General features: G+C 28.9%; 2 protein-coding genes across 2 annotated transcripts; both read right to left on the reverse strand.

The window, feature by feature from the left end:
• Nucleotides 1-537: 537 nt before the first annotated feature.
• On the reverse strand, nucleotides 538-6,005 carry LOC103864481 (methylesterase 1). Its single transcript, XM_009142227.3, has 3 exons — nucleotides 2,611-6,005; nucleotides 1,525-1,659; nucleotides 538-1,031 (listed from the first exon to the last, which is right to left on the reverse strand). The coding sequence occupies exons 1-3, from the start codon at nucleotides 2,980-2,982 to the stop codon at nucleotides 750-752; spliced, it is 789 nt and encodes a 262-aa protein (XP_009140475.1). The 5' UTR covers nucleotides 2,983-6,005; the 3' UTR covers nucleotides 538-749.
• A 5,096-nt stretch (nucleotides 6,006-11,101) lies between these two features.
• LOC103864482 (L-ascorbate oxidase homolog) lies at nucleotides 11,102-14,483 on the reverse strand. The gene is made up of 7 exons (XM_033289591.1): nucleotides 14,328-14,483; nucleotides 14,124-14,233; nucleotides 13,547-13,817; nucleotides 12,905-13,434; nucleotides 12,319-12,684; nucleotides 12,122-12,200; nucleotides 11,102-11,433 (listed from the first exon to the last, which is right to left on the reverse strand). The coding sequence occupies exons 1-7, from the start codon at nucleotides 14,472-14,474 to the stop codon at nucleotides 11,233-11,235; spliced, it is 1,704 nt and encodes a 567-aa protein (XP_033145482.1). The 5' UTR covers nucleotides 14,475-14,483; the 3' UTR covers nucleotides 11,102-11,232.
• Nucleotides 14,484-19,793: the final 5,310 nt, after the last annotated feature.

Consider the following 19,793-nt stretch of genomic DNA (forward strand, 5'->3'; position numbering starts at 1 on the left):
AGACGAACGGAAGAATTACAATAACATTATAAAATTTTAGTTAATTATCTGACACAATTTTAAGTGACTTTTATTTTGTCACCAAGTATCAAAATATATATTTTAAACTTCTCAAATAATATACTACTCTGTTTCATAATATATGATGTTTTGTTTTGGTGCAGAAAAATTAAAAAAAATATTTTTTTCTAAAAAATATTTTTAAAATATAATTTTAAAAATTGTTTATCATCATATAAACAAGAATCTGTTCTTTAGTGAAAGTAGAGTTGTCAGAAAAATGCTCGTAAGAAAATTTAAATAATCAATTGTTAATTGTTAATATAATAATATTATAATTTGTAGCCGAATAATAAATTAGTTAAGTTACAAAAATATATCTATATATATATATATAATTTTAAAATCAATCAATCTATTATAAAGAACTATAAAATCTAGTTGATTGACCAGTTTTCAGTAAAATCAAAGTTAATATTAAAATCTCAAAACATCTAATATTTTGAAACAACATAAACCTCTTAAAACATCATATAATAATAAATAAAAAGGAAAGTATAGAAGATACTTTTCCAAAAATATTTTGTATGATATTTTTATATGACGATAGAATTCCATCACAAACAATTTAAATTTTGGTGGAATTCATAACATAAAACAAACTCTGAAATTTGAAAAAGATACATTATTATTCATTTGCAACAAACCCTTATTTGTATCAAATCCAATACATTTTCATGAAAGATTATTTAAACAAATTTGTCTGCGATTTCCATGAAGTGATCACAGAGTTGCTGAGGCTTGCAGAACATTGGCATGTGATCTGTCTCGTCGATCTCCATCACTATATTCACTGGAAAGTTATCAATCAGCCATCTTTGGAATGCTTCAGGTATGCCTTTGTCCTCTTTGCATACTATGTAAGCTCGAGGAACATTACCATACCCTTCATCTGAGAAGTTTTTCATCTTCGATAAGTTGCTCACAAACAAAGATCCAGGTCTCTTTAAAAGCAATCCCAATTCAAGATCCTAATCAAGATTACATTCACCACCAGAGTCAAAAGTAGGTTAAAATCAACAATTTTATCCGTTCAGTAGTAGGACTGCTTCAGAAAAAAACCGGGTTACATGTGTTGCCATTGCCATCTATCCACTATCTTTTACATCTTTTATATAACTTATTTAGTTAATGTAAATGTGGAGATTTTTATGAAAAGATAATCATTTATAGTCTACAGAATTTGTTTGTTGTTTTAATATCCAAATCTTAAAGTCTAAAGGGGGAAAATCTCATATAGATCGTTTTTGAATTTCATATAATATATATTTCTTTTCTTCTGGTGCAATACTTGCAACACCACAAAGATCATAGAAGATATATTTGGATATTCATATTTTTGTATTTACCCATGACCCAAATTATTCTAGTTCGATTTTCGATTTCTTATTGACAAAAGTAATAAATTCAAAACATATATATATAAATAAGTATCATGTGATATATGAAGGTTTACTAAATTACCTCAACTGGAGAGAGCTGATACAGACCGAGCTTCATGAACTCAAAGCTGAAGAACATACTCAGCCCAGAGTTGTCGGAGCCGTATGGTTTGAACTCGGTGCCCATCCATGCTTCGTGTGCCATGCTGCTTCCAAACTTTTACATCATTACATTACAAAAAGTCAAACTCAGATATATTTTCCAGAGTTTAATACATCGGCAAACCTTTCACCAAAAAAAAGAAGAAAGTGATATAGATCTAAAATAAAGAAAGTTCCATCAATTTAGAATCCATTAATGACATTGTATCAGATTTGGGTAGCTATCAACATTCATCGGACATTTGTATTATGAGACGTACAGAATGAAGAAAACAAATTCATCGGACTTTTTTGTGTGTTTGAAACATTAGAAAGAAAGACAAAAAAAAAAAACAAATCATTGGACGCTTTTTTGAGACGTTAGAAAGAAAAAATCATTGGACGCACGTAAACATTAAATTCCAATACATATCGTATGTAGACCACATAATTTCTAATATTAGTTTCTAAAGGAAAAATTTCTATCATTTCTCTGTTTTTATTCTCTTTTATTACGGAAAATTTTGGTTATATAATTTGTTTAAATAATTTTATACAAAATAATTGTCGGCACTAACGACGACATTCAAAATCTTTTAGAAAGTAATATAGATAACACAAAAGTTCAAAAAAAATATACATAACACAATCATTTAGTAACCTACTGATTATTTTTATTTTTTTGAATCACCTATTGATTATAAAGTAATATCCAAATTTAGATAATATATATATTTTTCATTTAATCTATAACCACCATGTAGAAATAATCAATACTCCTTCGTATTAGATTAGTAATGTTTTGGGGTTCGTTTGCAAATGTTTGATTCTTTTACTAAATCATGGACTCTACAAGTTTTTCTAAAGTTTAAACTTCAACTCAACAAGACATATTTATTATATAAAGCATCGTTTGCAATAGAAAGAAACGTTTACGATCTTTCTCAAAAAAAAAAAAAAGCGTTCACGATCAGCATGAACCTTTTTCTTGATATGCGATCATCATTTAAAGTGTTTAAAACGATACCTTCTCCAAGACGAAGGATGGTGAGTGTTTAGTATCGGGCATGAAAGCACTCAAGAAGACAGAGACAGAGATCTTGTCGGGAAACTTATCCATAGCGATGGCTAAACTCAAGCCTCCAAAGCTATGACCAACGAGCACAACTTTCTCATCATCTGGTAATGACTTTAGGAGATTCAGTAACGGCTCAGAATATTGTTCACATGTGGAGATGTCAGTGATCGACCTTGTGTCTATTCCGGAGGCAGCTAAGTTTAAGGCGGTTACTTGGTGGCCGGCCGCCTCGAGCAGCGGCTTAACCTTGTACCAGCACCATGCGCCGTGGCACGAACCATGTACTAGCACAAAGTGTTGTTTTCTCTTATTTTCACTCATTCTTCCGACTTTTAATATTGTCTTACTCTCCCCACACCCACACCCACACTCACACCCACAAATATAAATGGAATAGGTAGATGTGTCTGGAAAAGACTTAATAAAGGTCGTTTCGGTAAGGAGGGTCGTGGTGATTGCTACTCACGATAATGTTCATTTAATTTATGTAGTCTATCCCCAACCAATAACAATATGATTTTTTTTTAAAAATATACTTTTTCCGCTTCATTTTAATTGTCGACTCGGACACACAAATTAAAAAATATTTCTTCCGTTTCTAAAAAATTCATATTCTAGAGAATTTTTTTTGTTTTAAAAAGATACTCCCTCCGTTTTTAATACAAGTCGTTTTAGAGAAATTTTTATGTTCCAAATTATATGACGTTTTCGGTTTTCTATGTAAAATTTATTAACACTTAATGTTATATAACTAATGATAATATACCTTATATTTTATTATTGGTTGATTTGTGGTTAGGTAAATAATTAATGATGTTTTTGTTTACAAAATATAAAAATTAATAATTTTCTTAATCTATGTGCATAATTCTAAAGCGATTTATATTAAAAACGGAGGGAGCACATATTTTAGATTTCCAACGTAATTTTTGTTAACTACAAATGAGAAATTGTAAAGTTCAAGAACATTAATTGTATTTTTTAAAATCTTATTGGTTTAAAAATATAGAAAATATAAAATTTCAAAAAACTATGCATTTAAATCTAAGTTTTAATATGTTTTATTAAAAAATGTGAAAATTTTAAAATATGGATCTTTTAGGAATGGATGGAGTATTTAGTTTTATATATTTATTAAATAAAACATCATTATCAGTACAACTAAACACATTTCAACCAATTGAAAAATAATTTAAACTATAAAGTCAATAAAATTTGCACTGAAATTGTAAAACAACACTTATTCTGAAATGAAAATTTTACTTAACTAAACTAAAACGGAAAGAGTAATAAATATAGATTTTATCCACTCCAAAAGTATTCTCTTCATATTCTTAAGAAAATTGAACATAAGATGAGGTTGAACTTTTGATAAAATTTTTAACTTAAAACCAATTGGTAATAAGTGGATTGATCAATCTATCTTATATATTACTTAGGATTCCTTTCAATTTTTGATGTGGGATATTTGTCTCTAATACGCTTTCTCGAGATGATGACTCTTCGTGCGTCAATTTCGGAATGTTTGGGCAAGGATCGATGGGTCGTCGACTTTGGCTGGATCGATAATGGATCGGATTGGATTGTTTGAATCGGGCTCTGATACCATATTAAGTTAGATGGACTTCCAACGTAAAACCAATTAATGGTGCATATAGCTATTAATCTCGAAGAATCCAAGATACCCCATATGATACTATGATAATTTTCATGAACTTTCAACTTAAAATCAATTGATGATATAAGTGGATTAACCAATCTATCTAGGATCCATTTCAATTTTCGATGTGGGACTTTTGTCCCAATAAATTTTGTGCCAACCTACTATTTGTCTACAAAACTTTTTCTTTTTTTGAAGACTGCTAGTCTACAAAACTTTTAGGATCCAATGATTTTATGTGTAGTTTAAAACTAACTCTAATAAAAAAAATCAAAATATCAAATTAACCTACTTCGTTTTTGATATCTTATTTTGTTGCATACAAGCTTACTTTATTCCTAACATGTTAAATTTTGCTCAATTAAACATACGTGCTAGCAATATATTATCTACCTAAAAGTTGACTTGTTATATATCCTGATATATGATCGAATCAAGCTGAAAAGTGTAAAATCTAAGATTTTATTGAGCTGTCATTATCACCCAGCTAATAAGAAGACTTGGTCATAATTTTCACCCAACTAACAAATAGACTTGGTTGTCAGTCTTCCTTTAATATTCTATCTAATAATACATCATTTATAAAATACTCAATGTCCAGATCACCGGATCATAACAAAAGCTATTAGTCTACAATCCTATATATTAAATAGAGTTGGACGGTTTAATTATAACTATAACTAATAAGATTGTATTACATTTCTAAGAACGAATTATTGGGGAGGGGCTGTTCGTTTCACCATCTATCATCTCTATCTAGATGATTCATTTGTATGATCTATTTAAATAATCTATTCAGATTTTTGGGACTGTTTGTTTGTTCATCAAGATGGTTCATCTAGATGAATCATCTAAATGAATTTTGTGTTTGTTTTTTTTATTTTTATTTTCATTTTCATCCAAATAAGTTTAGTAAACAAATTACCACTATTTTCTTGATTTAATCATATACTAAAATTTACTACAATAATAGCTTATAATAAACAAAAAATTGATAAACATGTATTTAAAAAAAAACTTTAGAGTTTCAAACTAAAAGAGTATTAATAATAAACCGACTATAACTATCTAAATTAATTTTATGTTTGTTTTTTTATTTTCATTTTCATCCAAATAAGTTTAGTAAACAAATTACCAAAATACCATTTTCTTGATTTAATCATATGTTAAAATTTATAGCTTATAATAAACAAAAAATTGATAAACATGTATTTTAGAAAAAAAACTTTAGAGTTTCAAACTAAAAGAGTATTAATAATAAACCGACTATAACTTCAATTTTGGCAGAAAATGAAATTTTTCGGTTATGACGAAAAATGAGATTTTTCGATTTTAGCGGGAAAATATTTTTTTTTTTTGGTTTTGGCGAAAAATGCATTTTTGCGGTTTTGGCGAGAAAATGAGATTTTTTTTTTATTTTGGCGGGAAAACGAGATTTTCTTTTGTTTTGGCGGGAATATACAATTTGCAGTTTTGGCGAGAAAACACGTTTTGTGGTTTTGGTGGGAAAACGCGTTTTGGTGTAAAAACAAGATTTTGGCGTGAAAACGCGTTTTGTAGTTTTGGCGGGAAAACACGTTTTTCGGTTTTAGCGGGAAATGCGTATTGGTGGGAAAATATGTTTTTGCGATTTTCGCGGGAAAATGCATTTTTTGCGGAAAAACACGTTTTTGCGGTTTTTACAAGAATATGTGTTTTGCAGTTTTGGCGGGAAATGTATTTTGATGAGAAAACACATTTTTCAGTTTTGGTAGGAAAACACGTTTTGTGGTTTTGACGGAAAAACGTGTTTTTGTGTTTTGGTGGAAAAATGTGTTTTGGGGTTTTGGCGTGAAAACGCGTTTTTGTGGTTTTGGCATGAAAACACGTTTTTACAATTTTGGCGGAAAAACACGTTTTTGCAATTTTGTGCGGAAATGGATTTTTAGGGTTTTGGCGTGAAAAATTCGATTTTTTAAGTTTTCGCGGGAAAATGCGTTTTTGTGGTTTTGTCAGTTTTCGTGTGTGACAAAATGATATTATGTTTAATTGTTTATGTTTGTAATTTGTGAATTACATGAGGGCATAATAGATATTATACCATATTGAATGAATCATTTTCATCCAAATGGTCCAAATTGGATCAGGTAAATGAACTTTAAAATTAAGCTTAAATTTCTGAAAGTTATCCGGTTGATCCATCCAGATGAGTTGTACTTTAGTGTCTAAACGAACAAAACTTTCATCTCCATCCAAATGGCTCATTCAGATGGAAAAACGAACATGTCCGAAATTGGTTGTATTGTAGCTGTAAAATAAATTATTGTGAAATTTAGTCTGTAATCTTTTTTTGATGTAGCTATATTTTATGTAGCTGTTGAAATTAAATGACAAAAATAAAAAATAAAAATATTCTTACATCAATAATTTTTTGCTTTAGAAAAGAAGGCAGCTACCGCCATTTCTTTAAATTTTTAGCTTTAGTTTTAAAAACTACATAAAGCATGAATGGTAATTTATATGGTTGTATACAGAAACTAAAGGTAAATACAGTCGCTACATCCCAACCAGTTAGTTACCTCCATTGTTATATGGAGTATATTGTAATTAAGTTTTTTTTTAATTAAGTATATTATTAACCGGGGCTTCTAGCTCTAGTGGTAAAGGACTTACAGCTGTGAGTATCGCCACATGGATTCGAATCCCGGCCACTGGGAAATTAACATTTCGGCATCGCCAGAGACAGAGGACCGACACGTGGCAACACGTGACTAGTCTGGATCACTTCTGTAAGGCCAGGATACCTCTGTATAATTCAAAAAAAAAAAAAATTGCGATTATGGTTTTGTTGATTTTCGAATTTGATCTCCTTACATACCAAATCACGAATAATTTAGTACATGCTACTATAATCTGCAAAATCTCGTTTAAACGCGAGTCATTAGCATTGGCAGACTTTCTTATAACAGGTAATGATCTGAACTTTTCTGATTCATATATATGTTTTGATATGTAAGAATGATATATATTGTAGGGTTATGATGTGATGGTCAGAAGTCGAATATGATCACGAGTGCTTCAGTACATGCCACTACATTCTGGACGCCAGTTTCGTTTGAATCCGAGTCATTAGCATTGACAGACTTTTTTTAGTTCTAGAATTTTAATACCCAACTAATTATCTAGAGTGAACGTGGCCGTACACTAACTCATTCACCGGTTTCTTAATAGATCTTAGAATCTGATACAGTTTCGACTAATTAACTGAGAGTGGTTAGCTAATTTTATGTCTAAGCGAAATTGATCTCTAACATAGATCAACAAAGCAACTCCTTTTCGAGTTTAATATCCTACCATCATTTGGTTTTGGTCTGCGTTGGAGACATTGATGCCACCAAACTTTGTTGTTGGTAAATATATGATTTGATTGCACATTAAAGGCAAATGTTATATACATGGAATAAAATTATAAAGGGTATAAAAGATAGTGTCAAGAAGATATTTACAGATCCAAACATAAGAGCTTTATTTTTTTCTTGTAAAATAAAGTATATCAATAATGGAGTTGAGTTTTACTTCAATTCTATTTTGGAGTAAAAAATAAAATAATAAACAAAAATGAATGCATTATTTCATTTATAGAGTAAGCTTATTTCATTCATGTAAACTCACTTTAAACTTTATTATGGTGTAGAAAATAAAGTAGGATTGAAACATTTTTTACTTTAAACTTTATTATGTATTGAAAAGAGAGTAGGGTTGGAGATGCTTTAAATCGACTAGTGACATGATTTTGATAGGTAACTTGACGATACAAATAGACATGTAATTTTATGTCTAGCCAACACTACTTTTATTAGTAAAAATATCTCCAATCTTAATTTATATTTTACTATAAAATAGAGTTCAAAATAAAATAAAATAAAATATTTTATTTATTATTTTATTTTTACTCTAAAATGAAGTAGAATAGAATTGGAGTAAACCCTAAAATAAAATTATCCTGTTACGGAGAAAAATGGAATTATACATTGGAGAAGCTCTAAGGTTGGATCAAGGAATCAATGTTTAGATTCTGTTTTGCAACTATAATAATTATTCGATACATAAATTATAGTACTTTTTCTTATGAACAAATAAGAGTGTGTTTACACTATAATATTGTTTCTTCACTTTCAGCCCAAGTAGCAACTCGACTGTAAAGAGCCTTTTTTGTTGTTTCATTAAATTTACTCAACCAAAATAAATTACTGAATATTTTGAATTTTGGAATTCGACCTGTTTTATTTTATTTGATCTTTTTAATTTTGGTCATGTTCTGCTCTGAATATCAATATATACCCCCTCCCCCTCTATTTCAGTTTAGTTGTTGTTGTATAGTAAACTGTATGTTTCAAAATAATTGTTGTTTAATAATTTCAGTGCAAAATTTATTGAATTTATATTTTAATCTGTTTTTCTATTGGTTGAAATGCGGTCGGTGTATTAGTAATGATGTTTTGTTACAAAATTAAATATTTTCTTATTATCCAAGTCTAAAACAAAAATTAAAATGAAAAGGAAAAAGTATATTATTTTTATATATGTTACATCATTTTCTTTAATTGCTTCATTTGTCAATTGTCCACTAGGACTATTATTATAGCTGGAGATATCAAGGTAGAGCGCAATCCACAGGTTATGTCCAAGTAGCCTACTAGCAGGACAAAACTGGATATACATATACAAACCGTAACCCGCGGCCGACCAACCCACATGTACCAAAATAAAATTGAATCCGCTACGGGTTGGGCTACTTGAAAGTGGGTTGGCCCACTTAACATTTCTAAAACTAAGAATTTTAATGGAATTTAAAGATTATGAATAACTTGAGAGACATTTTATTATCTATAACAAAAAAAATTTGTTCCATTTAAAATACAAACGAAAAGAAAAATAGAAAAAAAAAACAAGCATGAATAAGACATTCAGAAAAAATTCATTTCATATTTAAGTATAACATAAATTAGTTTTTTTTGTTTCTTTTGGAAACTTTGAAATCTAGTTATTACAACAAACACAAAATGGTGACTAAATGAACAAATAGGAACACTATGTTCTTTATCATTCCTTAAAAATTTTACCATTTATGAGGAATAAGTTTTTCTTTTCATTCTTTTATTTGTAGATAACTATAAAACAATTTATTTCTTATTAATTTTGATAAAGAACTATCGTTCCTCATCATTCCTAAAATTTTATTCTTACTCGTTTTTTTATATCTGTTCATATTGTTCCTATGATAGTTACCAATCATACCAAAAAAAAAAAAATCTTATACATCAACTATCTCAACACTTTAACTTGTTTCAAATACCGAGAGAACCATAAGCGCCCCTTGTTTCAAAGAGAGGAAGACGGGTTATTCACATTTCATTTGTGAATTGAAAGCTAAGTAGTGGTAATTCTAAAAATTCCTCCAGAAAAAAAATAGAGATGTCTCCTACGCACTTGCTTTGTATTAAATGATAATTAAAAACGATATTATCTGTAAATAATTTAAATATAAAATGATAATTAGTTTATACTTTCTCGTTTTTCTACGATTCTTCTACTGTTTCCTTTTAGTACGAATGCACGAAGATGTGATCTTGCAACGCCAATAAAGAGTTATGTTCCGTAATGTTTCGGAGCCTTCAATGTGACAGGACAGCTGGTCACCGTGACGAAGTCTTATAGTTGATTTTGTCTAGGAAAATTAGACAAAATACTATTTTCTCCATGTTTTAGATAACATTTGTTTTTTAAAATATAATATTCCATCCGTTCCTAAAAAATCCATGTTTTAAAATTTTCACATTTTTAATAAAACATATTAAAACTTAGCTATAAATGCATAAATTTTTGGAATTTTATATTTCATGTATTTTTAAACCAATAAAATTTTAAGAAATGCAATTAATATTTTTGAACTTCACAATTTTTCATTATTACTTGAAAAAAATTACATTGAAAATATAAAATATGTATATTTTTGAAACAAAAGTTTTCGGTAGAATTTTAATTTTTTAGGAACGGAGGGAGTACATAATAACTTTTTAAAATATAGATAATATATTATATTTTTAATTTATATTTACTTAAATTGATTAAATTTTTATATTTCATGATACTTTTTAAAAATACACTACTCCATCTGTTCCTGAATATAAAATATTTTAATTAAAACACATATATTAAGAAATTAATACACATATTTAGAAAATTGCATTTATCTAAAAATATCAACAAACTATATATTAAAATAGTCAACTAATTATTAAATATAATTGGTTATGATAACATTCGAAGGTAAAGATAGATTTGTGCTTTAAAAAGCTTATTGAAAGACTAGTAGCTCATAGAGTTTTATTGAATGACAAAGAAACTAAAGAGAAGAAGCTTGAGAGTTGCCACCAAGAATTAAATATATTAATATCTTATCATAAGAAAAGTTTAATGTACCTGCAACTATGCAGCCAAGGTTACATTCATCAGACTCTTAACCACGTATATAAGCTTAGAAATCCTAGTTACATGGTTTAATTGGATCATAAGATTGGTTTCAATAGGTTACACCATTTCTGATAAAAGTAAAAAATTATCTAAAAATTGTGAGAATATTTTATATTTTGAAATTTCCAAAATTTTTAACATTTTATATTTAGTAATGGAGAGAGTATATTTTAGTTTTTTTGCCAAAACATAAGGAGTACATTTTTGTTGATTGAGTTGCAAGTCGTCACTCGTCACTCGTCACCATCGTGACTTGAAACGCAGCACTGAAACTGAAAGAAGTGGCTGCTATATATAAACGTCACACACCCTCGTGGTATAATTAATAATAACCTCAAATATACTTATACGAAAAGAAAAAAGAAAAGCAAAACAAAAAAACGATAATTTTATTTAAATCAAACGGGACGTTTGGCTTTTCCACAATAGAGAGCGTTAAGAGGCGGTTCGGCTTCAGTGTAAAGAGATCTCTCGTTGTTCCAGACACGAACATAGAGTTCTTGTCCTAAATATCTTCTTGACCATATTTGTGACCTCACATTCCACATGCCTTTATTGTCCAATGATGCCAGTACGCTCGTCCAGGACATTGGATATACCTATACACACGTAAGCAGAACATAACGTAAGCAGTCTCTAAAATCATTTTCTTGTTTTTCCCTTCATAACTAAATCATTTTTCAGTTTGTAACAATTTTATTAAAAATTCAGTTTGATATTAATCATTGATTTTTTTTGTTCATTTGAGATCCAATTTGTACTATTTTAATAATCACATATTAAAAGAATTTTAATTATTTTAAATAAAATATTTAAATATTATTCAAAATCTCTACAATTTTAAACTACCAATTTGATTTTAATAAATACTTAAATTAGTAGCTAAAGTTCCAACAACCAAGGGTCCGATTGGTTACAACTGTTGGGGCTGTATGCTTATAAAAAAATCGTTGTTAAAACTTTAGACTTTAGATATTTAGACTTTAACTTTAAAAATATCCTAAAGCCATAAAATAGTGGCTTTTAAAAAACAATAACGTAGGAAGAAGAAACCGTAAAAAAAGACAACGAGTAAAAATGCTAAAAGCCAGATTGGCTAAAAACTGGATGCAGAAGCTTTACAATTAGTTAAAGTCCCGACAGTCTAATCTCCAATCGGAGCCTAAATTCTTTACAACCATAATTCCAAAATTATAGGCTAGGCAAAAGTCCTGGCTATCAGAAATACAATTGTTTTAGGCCTCAAACCGCCAATCGCCCAATTTTCAATGTTGTTTTATATTTTACCTGAAAAGTATGCCTTGAAACCGCATCAACGTAATTGTAACGTTTCCTCATGGCCACGTTCCATGTGCCTGTCCCGTATCTGGTTATATAATCAAAACTTGATCAGTGAACCAAACAAAATATTCGAAATCTTGATATGATCGATCGTTAAATAGCATTATGGCAATATAGAAGGAGATCTAAGAATTTTGTATTACCCAACAACATAAGCATTAGTGCCATCAATGTGCCAAGACTGGATCGATCTCTCGTTGTTCTGGAACACGAACTCAACATACTCATGAAGAGCAAAGTCTAAAACCGAGGTTCCGAGAATAGATGGTCCTGGTGTAGGAATGTTCTTAATGGTCTTGAAATCGAACACTCCAGGAATATTGTACCAGTCGGCTAATTTTAATGGAGTTGTTGGGTTAACGTATGACACACGGTTCACTGTGTACCGGAGTTTCCCGTTGATCTTTGTTCTCGCGTTAGCTAGAACCAAAGTTTGACTTATCGGTATGGTACCATAGTGAAACGCTCCCTGTGGGTTAGGCCTTGCTGCATTAGCCGTCAAATTTAACCTAAAGTCACCTTTCAAATTAGGTATTGACATAGGAAAACCGAATCGAATTTGGACGAAAATTATAAATCAAAATAGAACCGACTCGCCATAATTTCTAAAATTTAACAGATCGATAAAACCGAATATGCATCACTAATGCCAGTTATATACCAAATCTAAAACAAACAAATAGCCAAAAAATTGATCGGTTTGATTTATTGATATTTTAGTATAATTACCTGATAGTTCTTGCTTGTTTCATGGACCAGTGGATATGGTAAGTAGGACCAATGGGGAGGGGGCGAGATGGTCTGGTTTTTGAACCTTTGTAATGTAGGATAGCTGAGGTGGTCAATACCGGTTTGGTAAACCGGGTTGAAGCCACTATGAAATAGTCTTTCACCGGAGCCTTCAATGTGACCAGAACGGTCAAGGACTGACCAACGTGTACATCAAGTGACTCATAGACCTCTTCCAGAGTGTGAGAGCCTTCTACTTCGACGAGAGTCATCATGTGTCCTTGTATCCTAAAGTTAATCGATGTCGATATTCCAACATTAGATATCCGAAACCTGTAAAATTTGCCTGTAGAAAAGCAAGAAGCATGACATAAATAGAGAACCAAAGAATCAAGTCTTAAAAGGATCGTGGGTAATGATGATAATTTACCATGTTCACCCGTAAAGGCTAAACCTTTAGAAGCACCATTTATCAGAAGACCATCCGGAAGAGGAAGAGCACGACCAGAGTCGAGCCTCTTTCGTAGCGCCTGTCAAAAAACAATAGCAAAAGGAAGCGTATCAAGATCGCTAGTTAAACCCTAAATAATAATATGGTTACTTGGAAACTAAGTTAAGTTGTCTAATAAGGCTATTTGGTACCTTATGGCCCATCTTGTACCAATCACTGACGAGGAGAGTGAAGTCACCGTCAGGTTTATGGTAAGGAACAAAGATGACTGATCTCTGGTTAACATTGAGTGCACCAAAAGCACCACTTGCTCTGTGCATCGACGTAGACGCAAAGTACGTATAAGTTCCGATTTGGTCCTTAAGCTGGAAATGGTAAGTCCAATTCGAGTTTGGTTGGATTGGGCAGCTTGTGCCCAAAACTCCGTCTTGCCATGACATCCTCCTCTGTTTTATTCCGTTCCTACACATTTTTTTTTTAAAGTGCCAATTTTTGTACTAACCATATTGAATAAACTGAGTTTGTGATTTTGTAAATTTTTTTTTTGAAATATTCTTTATCAGTTGTACAATTTTATATTCAATGTTTATTATGTGCCAGTCTAATGACAAAACTCTAATAAATCCTCTTCCGTTAAAAAAATTGTTTATCATTCAGTAATTCTAACAAAATGAATTATATTGATTAGTGGTAAAAGCCAGCACACTACATATAATTTATTATCTTTGTTTCATTTTCCAAAATCAGCTACATGAACTCTACACGTACCAGGTGATGAGTAAAGGTTCATCGATCTTGTTAATTAGATTAACAAGGATGTTATCGTTTGTTACACCTTCAATTGGAGGACCAGGGAACTGGCCATTGATAAGAATAACCTGAAAACAAAAGTAAAACATTATACTATAACAATATATATGTGATTATTAATTTTTAAGCTAATAGCAGAAAGAGACATAAAATCTCTATAACCTGTTGTGGAACACCTAAAGGAGATCTTGTTCCATAAGTAACAGTCCACGTGAAGAAACGATAAGGGTCCTCTGCGTTTATCACACAAACAGAGCCGAAGCAATAAGCCAATAAGAACACTTGTATCAGGAGATTTCCCTGCTTCATTTTCTGAACAAATATGTGTGTTTGAGATCAAGAGAGGGTGAAGACTGTTATTGAGATCTCACCAAGGGTTAATCTTAAATAGAAGTGACTAATTGAGTAATGGAGGCAAGGGAAGTGAGGAAGTAAGTTCATATCGACAGAGTGGACGTGGATCCCCATGCATGCATATGTTACACAAAGGTGACCCTGCTCTTTTGCGCCGTACTTAATGCAATTGGCCGCAAATTTTTCTTATTTTAATAAAATATTTTCAGTTGATTTTTATTTGGAGCTATGAAGATGTAACCGATAGTAAGAGAATACTGTTATCTTTTTTCATTTTTTGGCAAGGTTCTTACAGGTTTCTTTTCTATATGTTTTTACGGTTTTGTAGTTCCAAATGTATTACTTGTCTAAAATGAAATTACTTTCGATTTTAGAGAAAGGGGGTTAGCAGGAACTGAACTTAGGTAGAATTGGTTGATTTTAAAAAAAAAATCAAGAGATTTGTTAAAATTTTGGAAGAGGTTTAAAGAGTATTCATACTTAAAATTTTATGAAACTATTATATTTTAATGATTTTATAATTTTGAGGATCTATTCAATATTTTGAAAGTTTTGTCTATGTGTTAAATTGTAAAGAATTCAAGTGCCAACAACAATAAATTTTGATAGAATTATAAATGAAAAATTAAAAACCAAATTTTTTGAATAACAATAGATTTTATATGTCATCAAACCAATAACACTTGATTTTATTAAAATTGTTAGAATTTAATAACCAATATAACTATCTAATTTGAAAATCTTAATAATCACTCCAAATTTTAAACATAAACAACCATTTTATTAAATGAATGTGTTATAAATCTCATATTAGAAGTGTGATGAAACCTAAGATAGTGCACAACTGACACATAAACCAATTTGTTCAAGATAGGTTAATTTTGAGTTGGAAAATTTAAGTGGACAAATCGTCGTGGTGTATGTCTGATATCACACTCGCAATAGTGAAAAGCTTGAATAGTTTTGCTATAAATGTATCCTCAGATAAAAAATTTTTTTTCGAACAATTCTATAATCAGTTTTAATAACGTCTATGGCTTTAAGTGTAGATTTATGTAGTGAATTACTATAGAAACTAGGATAAGACCCGCGCCTTGCACGGGATTAAGTTATTATTTTTATTATATTTTGGAGAATGAAACAATAGTTTGGCTTCATTTGGATTACGGGTGTTCAATCCGAATATCGGGTTGGTTTCGGTTCGGTTCGGTTTTTTTCGGTATTTGGTTAGTAAAATATAACTACTATTCTAAATTCATATTTACTTTAACTTTAGTCTTTCACATACTTTTGAAAGATTTCAACTGGACGACTAAATTGATCAGCCAATCTTATTGCTTTAAATCATTAGTGTTTATATATATATATTATTTAGTTTGAATATTTATTAAATAAAAATTCATATGCGTTATATTTTATGATCATTTGTAACTTATTATAACAAAAAAAAATCTATTGATCACAAAATTTTCAGAGTGAGAATATTCAAATTTCTAATAATATATAGACGTTTTCAAAAATTCAAATATAACATATAAGAAAAAATATAAATGTTTTTATTATATATTTAATGTGATTTTTTAATATCTTTCAAAAATATAAAATTAAAAAAAGAAGTAAGATACCAAAACTGTTATCAAATATTTATTATTCATAATAATTAATTTTCATATATACGTTAATCATATTAGGTAATTTCGTAGCTTCTAATTAAGGAAAGTGCAAAAACAATTTTGGTAGATTATTTATCAATTCGATAGTTAGTTTAATAAAAAATATAATGTAAGTCAAGATGGACCAACCTATTTTTCTAAGAATCGTATATTTTATATAGTCATTTATTAAATGAGAATTTATAATCATACAGTTCTATGATCATTCATATCATTTTATAACTGAATATTTAAATCATCGATAACAAAATTTTCAATGTGAAATTTTTAATAAGTTTATAATTTATAAATGTTTTTGAAAATTCATTGAAAGTTTTAATATTAAAATATTTATGTAATCTTATGGTATATAGTATAATCTATATATATATATATATATAATATATATGTTTTATTATTAAATGATATTTTTTACTCATATGGTTTTAAAATAATGTGTAGCTTCTTATAATATTAAATAAAAGTTCATATTAATACAATTTTATGATCATTTGTAACTTATTATGACAAAAAAATAATCTATTGATCACAAAATTTTCAGAGTGGGGATCTTCAAATTTCTAATAATTTATAGACGTTTTGAAAAATTCAAAATATAACATATAAGAAAAATTATAAATGTTTTTATTATATATTTAATGTGATTTTTAAATATATTTTAATAATATAAAACTAAAAAAAGAACTAAGATACAAAAATTGCTATCAAATATTTATTATTCATTATAATTAATTTTCACATATACGTTAATCATATTAGATAATTTCGTAGCTTTTATTTAAGGAAAGTGCAAAACATTTTTTGGAACGTTATTTATCAATTCGATAGTTAGTTTAATAAAAAGTGTAATATAAGTTAAGATGGACCAACCTATTTTTCTAGGAATAGTATATTTTGTATAGTTATTTATTAAATAAGAATTTATAATCATACGGTTCTATGATCGTTCATATCGTTTTATAACAAAATATTTAAATCATCGATAACAAAATTTTCAATCTGAAATCTTTAATAAGTTTATAATTTATAAATGTTCTTGAAAATTCATTGAAAGTTTTAATATTAAAATATTTATGTAATCTTATGGTATATAGTGTTTTATATATATATATATATTTATTTATTTTATTATTAAATGATATTTTTTACTCATATGGTTTTAAAATCATGTGTATCTTCTTATAATAAAAATGTTAAACCATTGATCATTAATTTTTAACATAATAATTTTAATAGTTTTAGTCATTTATTGTCGTTTTTAAAAATTCAAAATATAACATATACGAAAAAATCTAAATTTTATTTTTATAGCTAATTTGATTGTTTAATTTATTTTAATAATATAAAATTAAACAAAAAATGATGGAGGAGATATACATTGTTATCAAATCTTTATTAGTAAACTCATTAATTGTCATATATATATTAGTCATTTATGGTAATTCCGTAGGTTTTATTTAAGGAAAGAAAATATCATATCATATCATTATATCATATAGTTTGACTAACTTATATATCTAACAACATATAAAAATCGAATGTGGACCTACTTATTTTTTAATTGAATGTAATTGACTACCTAATTGAGTGCCACCTATGCATTGGGGCCTCTTTTAATTAATACAAAATTGAGGTTACATCTTTTCAAATGTTCCTCAATTAATATATAAGGGATATGAGTGATTATTATATCAAAATAACTGATTGATATTTTGTTTTGTGAATACAGTAAGTTTATTTAAAATAAATTTAAAATTTATTAGTATCTTTTCAAATACTAAAAACAAAAATAGATGAAGAAAGTAACCCTAACTTAAAATATTGAAATAAAAAGTTTAAATAGTAATAGAGACTAGCATACAATTTCTGTAAGTGATTTTATTTTTAAGTAAAAAGATAAATTTAATATTTATTATTTTATGAACAAGTAACAAATATTTTTCAATAATTCAAGTGGAACCAAAAGAAATTACAAACATTTTTGATTAACAAGTGATTTTCCATTAAAAAGAAGTCATGATGACTTTTTTTGGCCCGATTGTACACTTTTACGAAATAGAAAAAAAAATACGAACTCAACTTATAATACATGACATTTTTGTGATGCTAAATTAGCTTTTAGATTATCAATTATATTATTATACAAATGATATAACCCAAATTTGTAACACAATCATAATATATTAGAACTCAAACTCAACTTCAGAAGATCAAAATTAATTATTTGCTGGTTATCAGTTTTAGACAAATTGAATGTAACTCGTGTCATTAGCAAAGCCTCCACTTATTATGGAGCAAACACGTGGAATAAGCATGACCTATGTTGCAAGTGAAAATAGATTTCATGATTTAAACAATACTTTAAAAGGTTTTTGCATCAAATTATTGTTTTCTTTATAAAAAACTGTATGTTGGGTAGGGTGAACAAATAAACTGAATCCAAAAATCCGAACCGAACCGGGATAACAGAATCCAAACCAAACTGAATCCGACATATTTACTGAATGGAAATTGTGCATTTATGGTATTTTTTGGTTATGGATTTTATCCGAATCGAATTCAAACCCGAATAGATATCCAGAAAATCCCGAAAAATCAAAAATCCAGAAAAATATTCATACCAAATCTGAAATAAATCCCAAATAAGTATCCAAAATACTCTTAGATTTCATTGAGTACATAAAATAAGTATCTATTACATGTACAATTAACTCAAATATTTAGTTTAATATATTTTGGTATGTGGTGCTCTTTCTTCTTCAATATAGCCGAGTTTATCGGATTCAATGTGTTTTCGCTTCAAGTTTATCGGATATGATGTGTTTTGCACGTAGTTTTTGAGTTATGTTCTCTAATTTCATTTGTCGAAGTTACACTATAGCGAAAAGAAATCATGACTAGAACATTTTTCATTTCTTATTTCAATTTTTTATTTTTGTCTTGTTCATTGGATTTGTTTTAATTTTTGGATTTAACTAAATACAAAATTTTCATTTGAAACCAAAAACCCAATTAAGATCCGAAACTCAAAATTATATTTGGTTTAGCCGGTTTTGGAAATATTAATAAACTTGAATCGAACATGTCTAAACTTGAAGTGATTCCGAACCCAATTTTTATAGTATCCGAATGAGATGAAAATTTATAAACTCGAATATACCCAGAACCTAATTGAATCCGAATTGAAACCCAATTGGTCCAGAATGCCCAGCCTTAATTTTGGGTTTTGGCCATGTCGATTGCAGTAAATAGAAGTTATTGTCACCGCCACGAACGCTCATTTAATGTACAGTTTGGCTCGTGGTACTTGAGATAACAAGTTTCATATTAACATCATCACCAAATTTATATATAAGAAAATTCATCCACTGATTTGACCTTTTAACGTGCTAAGTTGCCACTCATTTAACATGGTTGGCAAAACGAAATTTGGTGATTTAGGAATTAACAAGACACGATGTATTAGTTGCTTAAATATAAAGTATTTGCGTCTACATAAGTGCACGAGACACTAATTAGCATTAGTCATAGATGATGGAGTCCGTCAAACCGTGACACCGTGTAGTAACTTGTGGACATGGTGAGGCATCCCCAAAAGTAG

The sequence above is a fragment of the Brassica rapa genome, chromosome A04 (assembly GCF_000309985.2).
Source record: "Brassica rapa cultivar Chiifu-401-42 chromosome A04, CAAS_Brap_v3.01, whole genome shotgun sequence".
NCBI classification, from domain to species: Eukaryota; Viridiplantae; Streptophyta; class Magnoliopsida; order Brassicales; family Brassicaceae; genus Brassica; species Brassica rapa.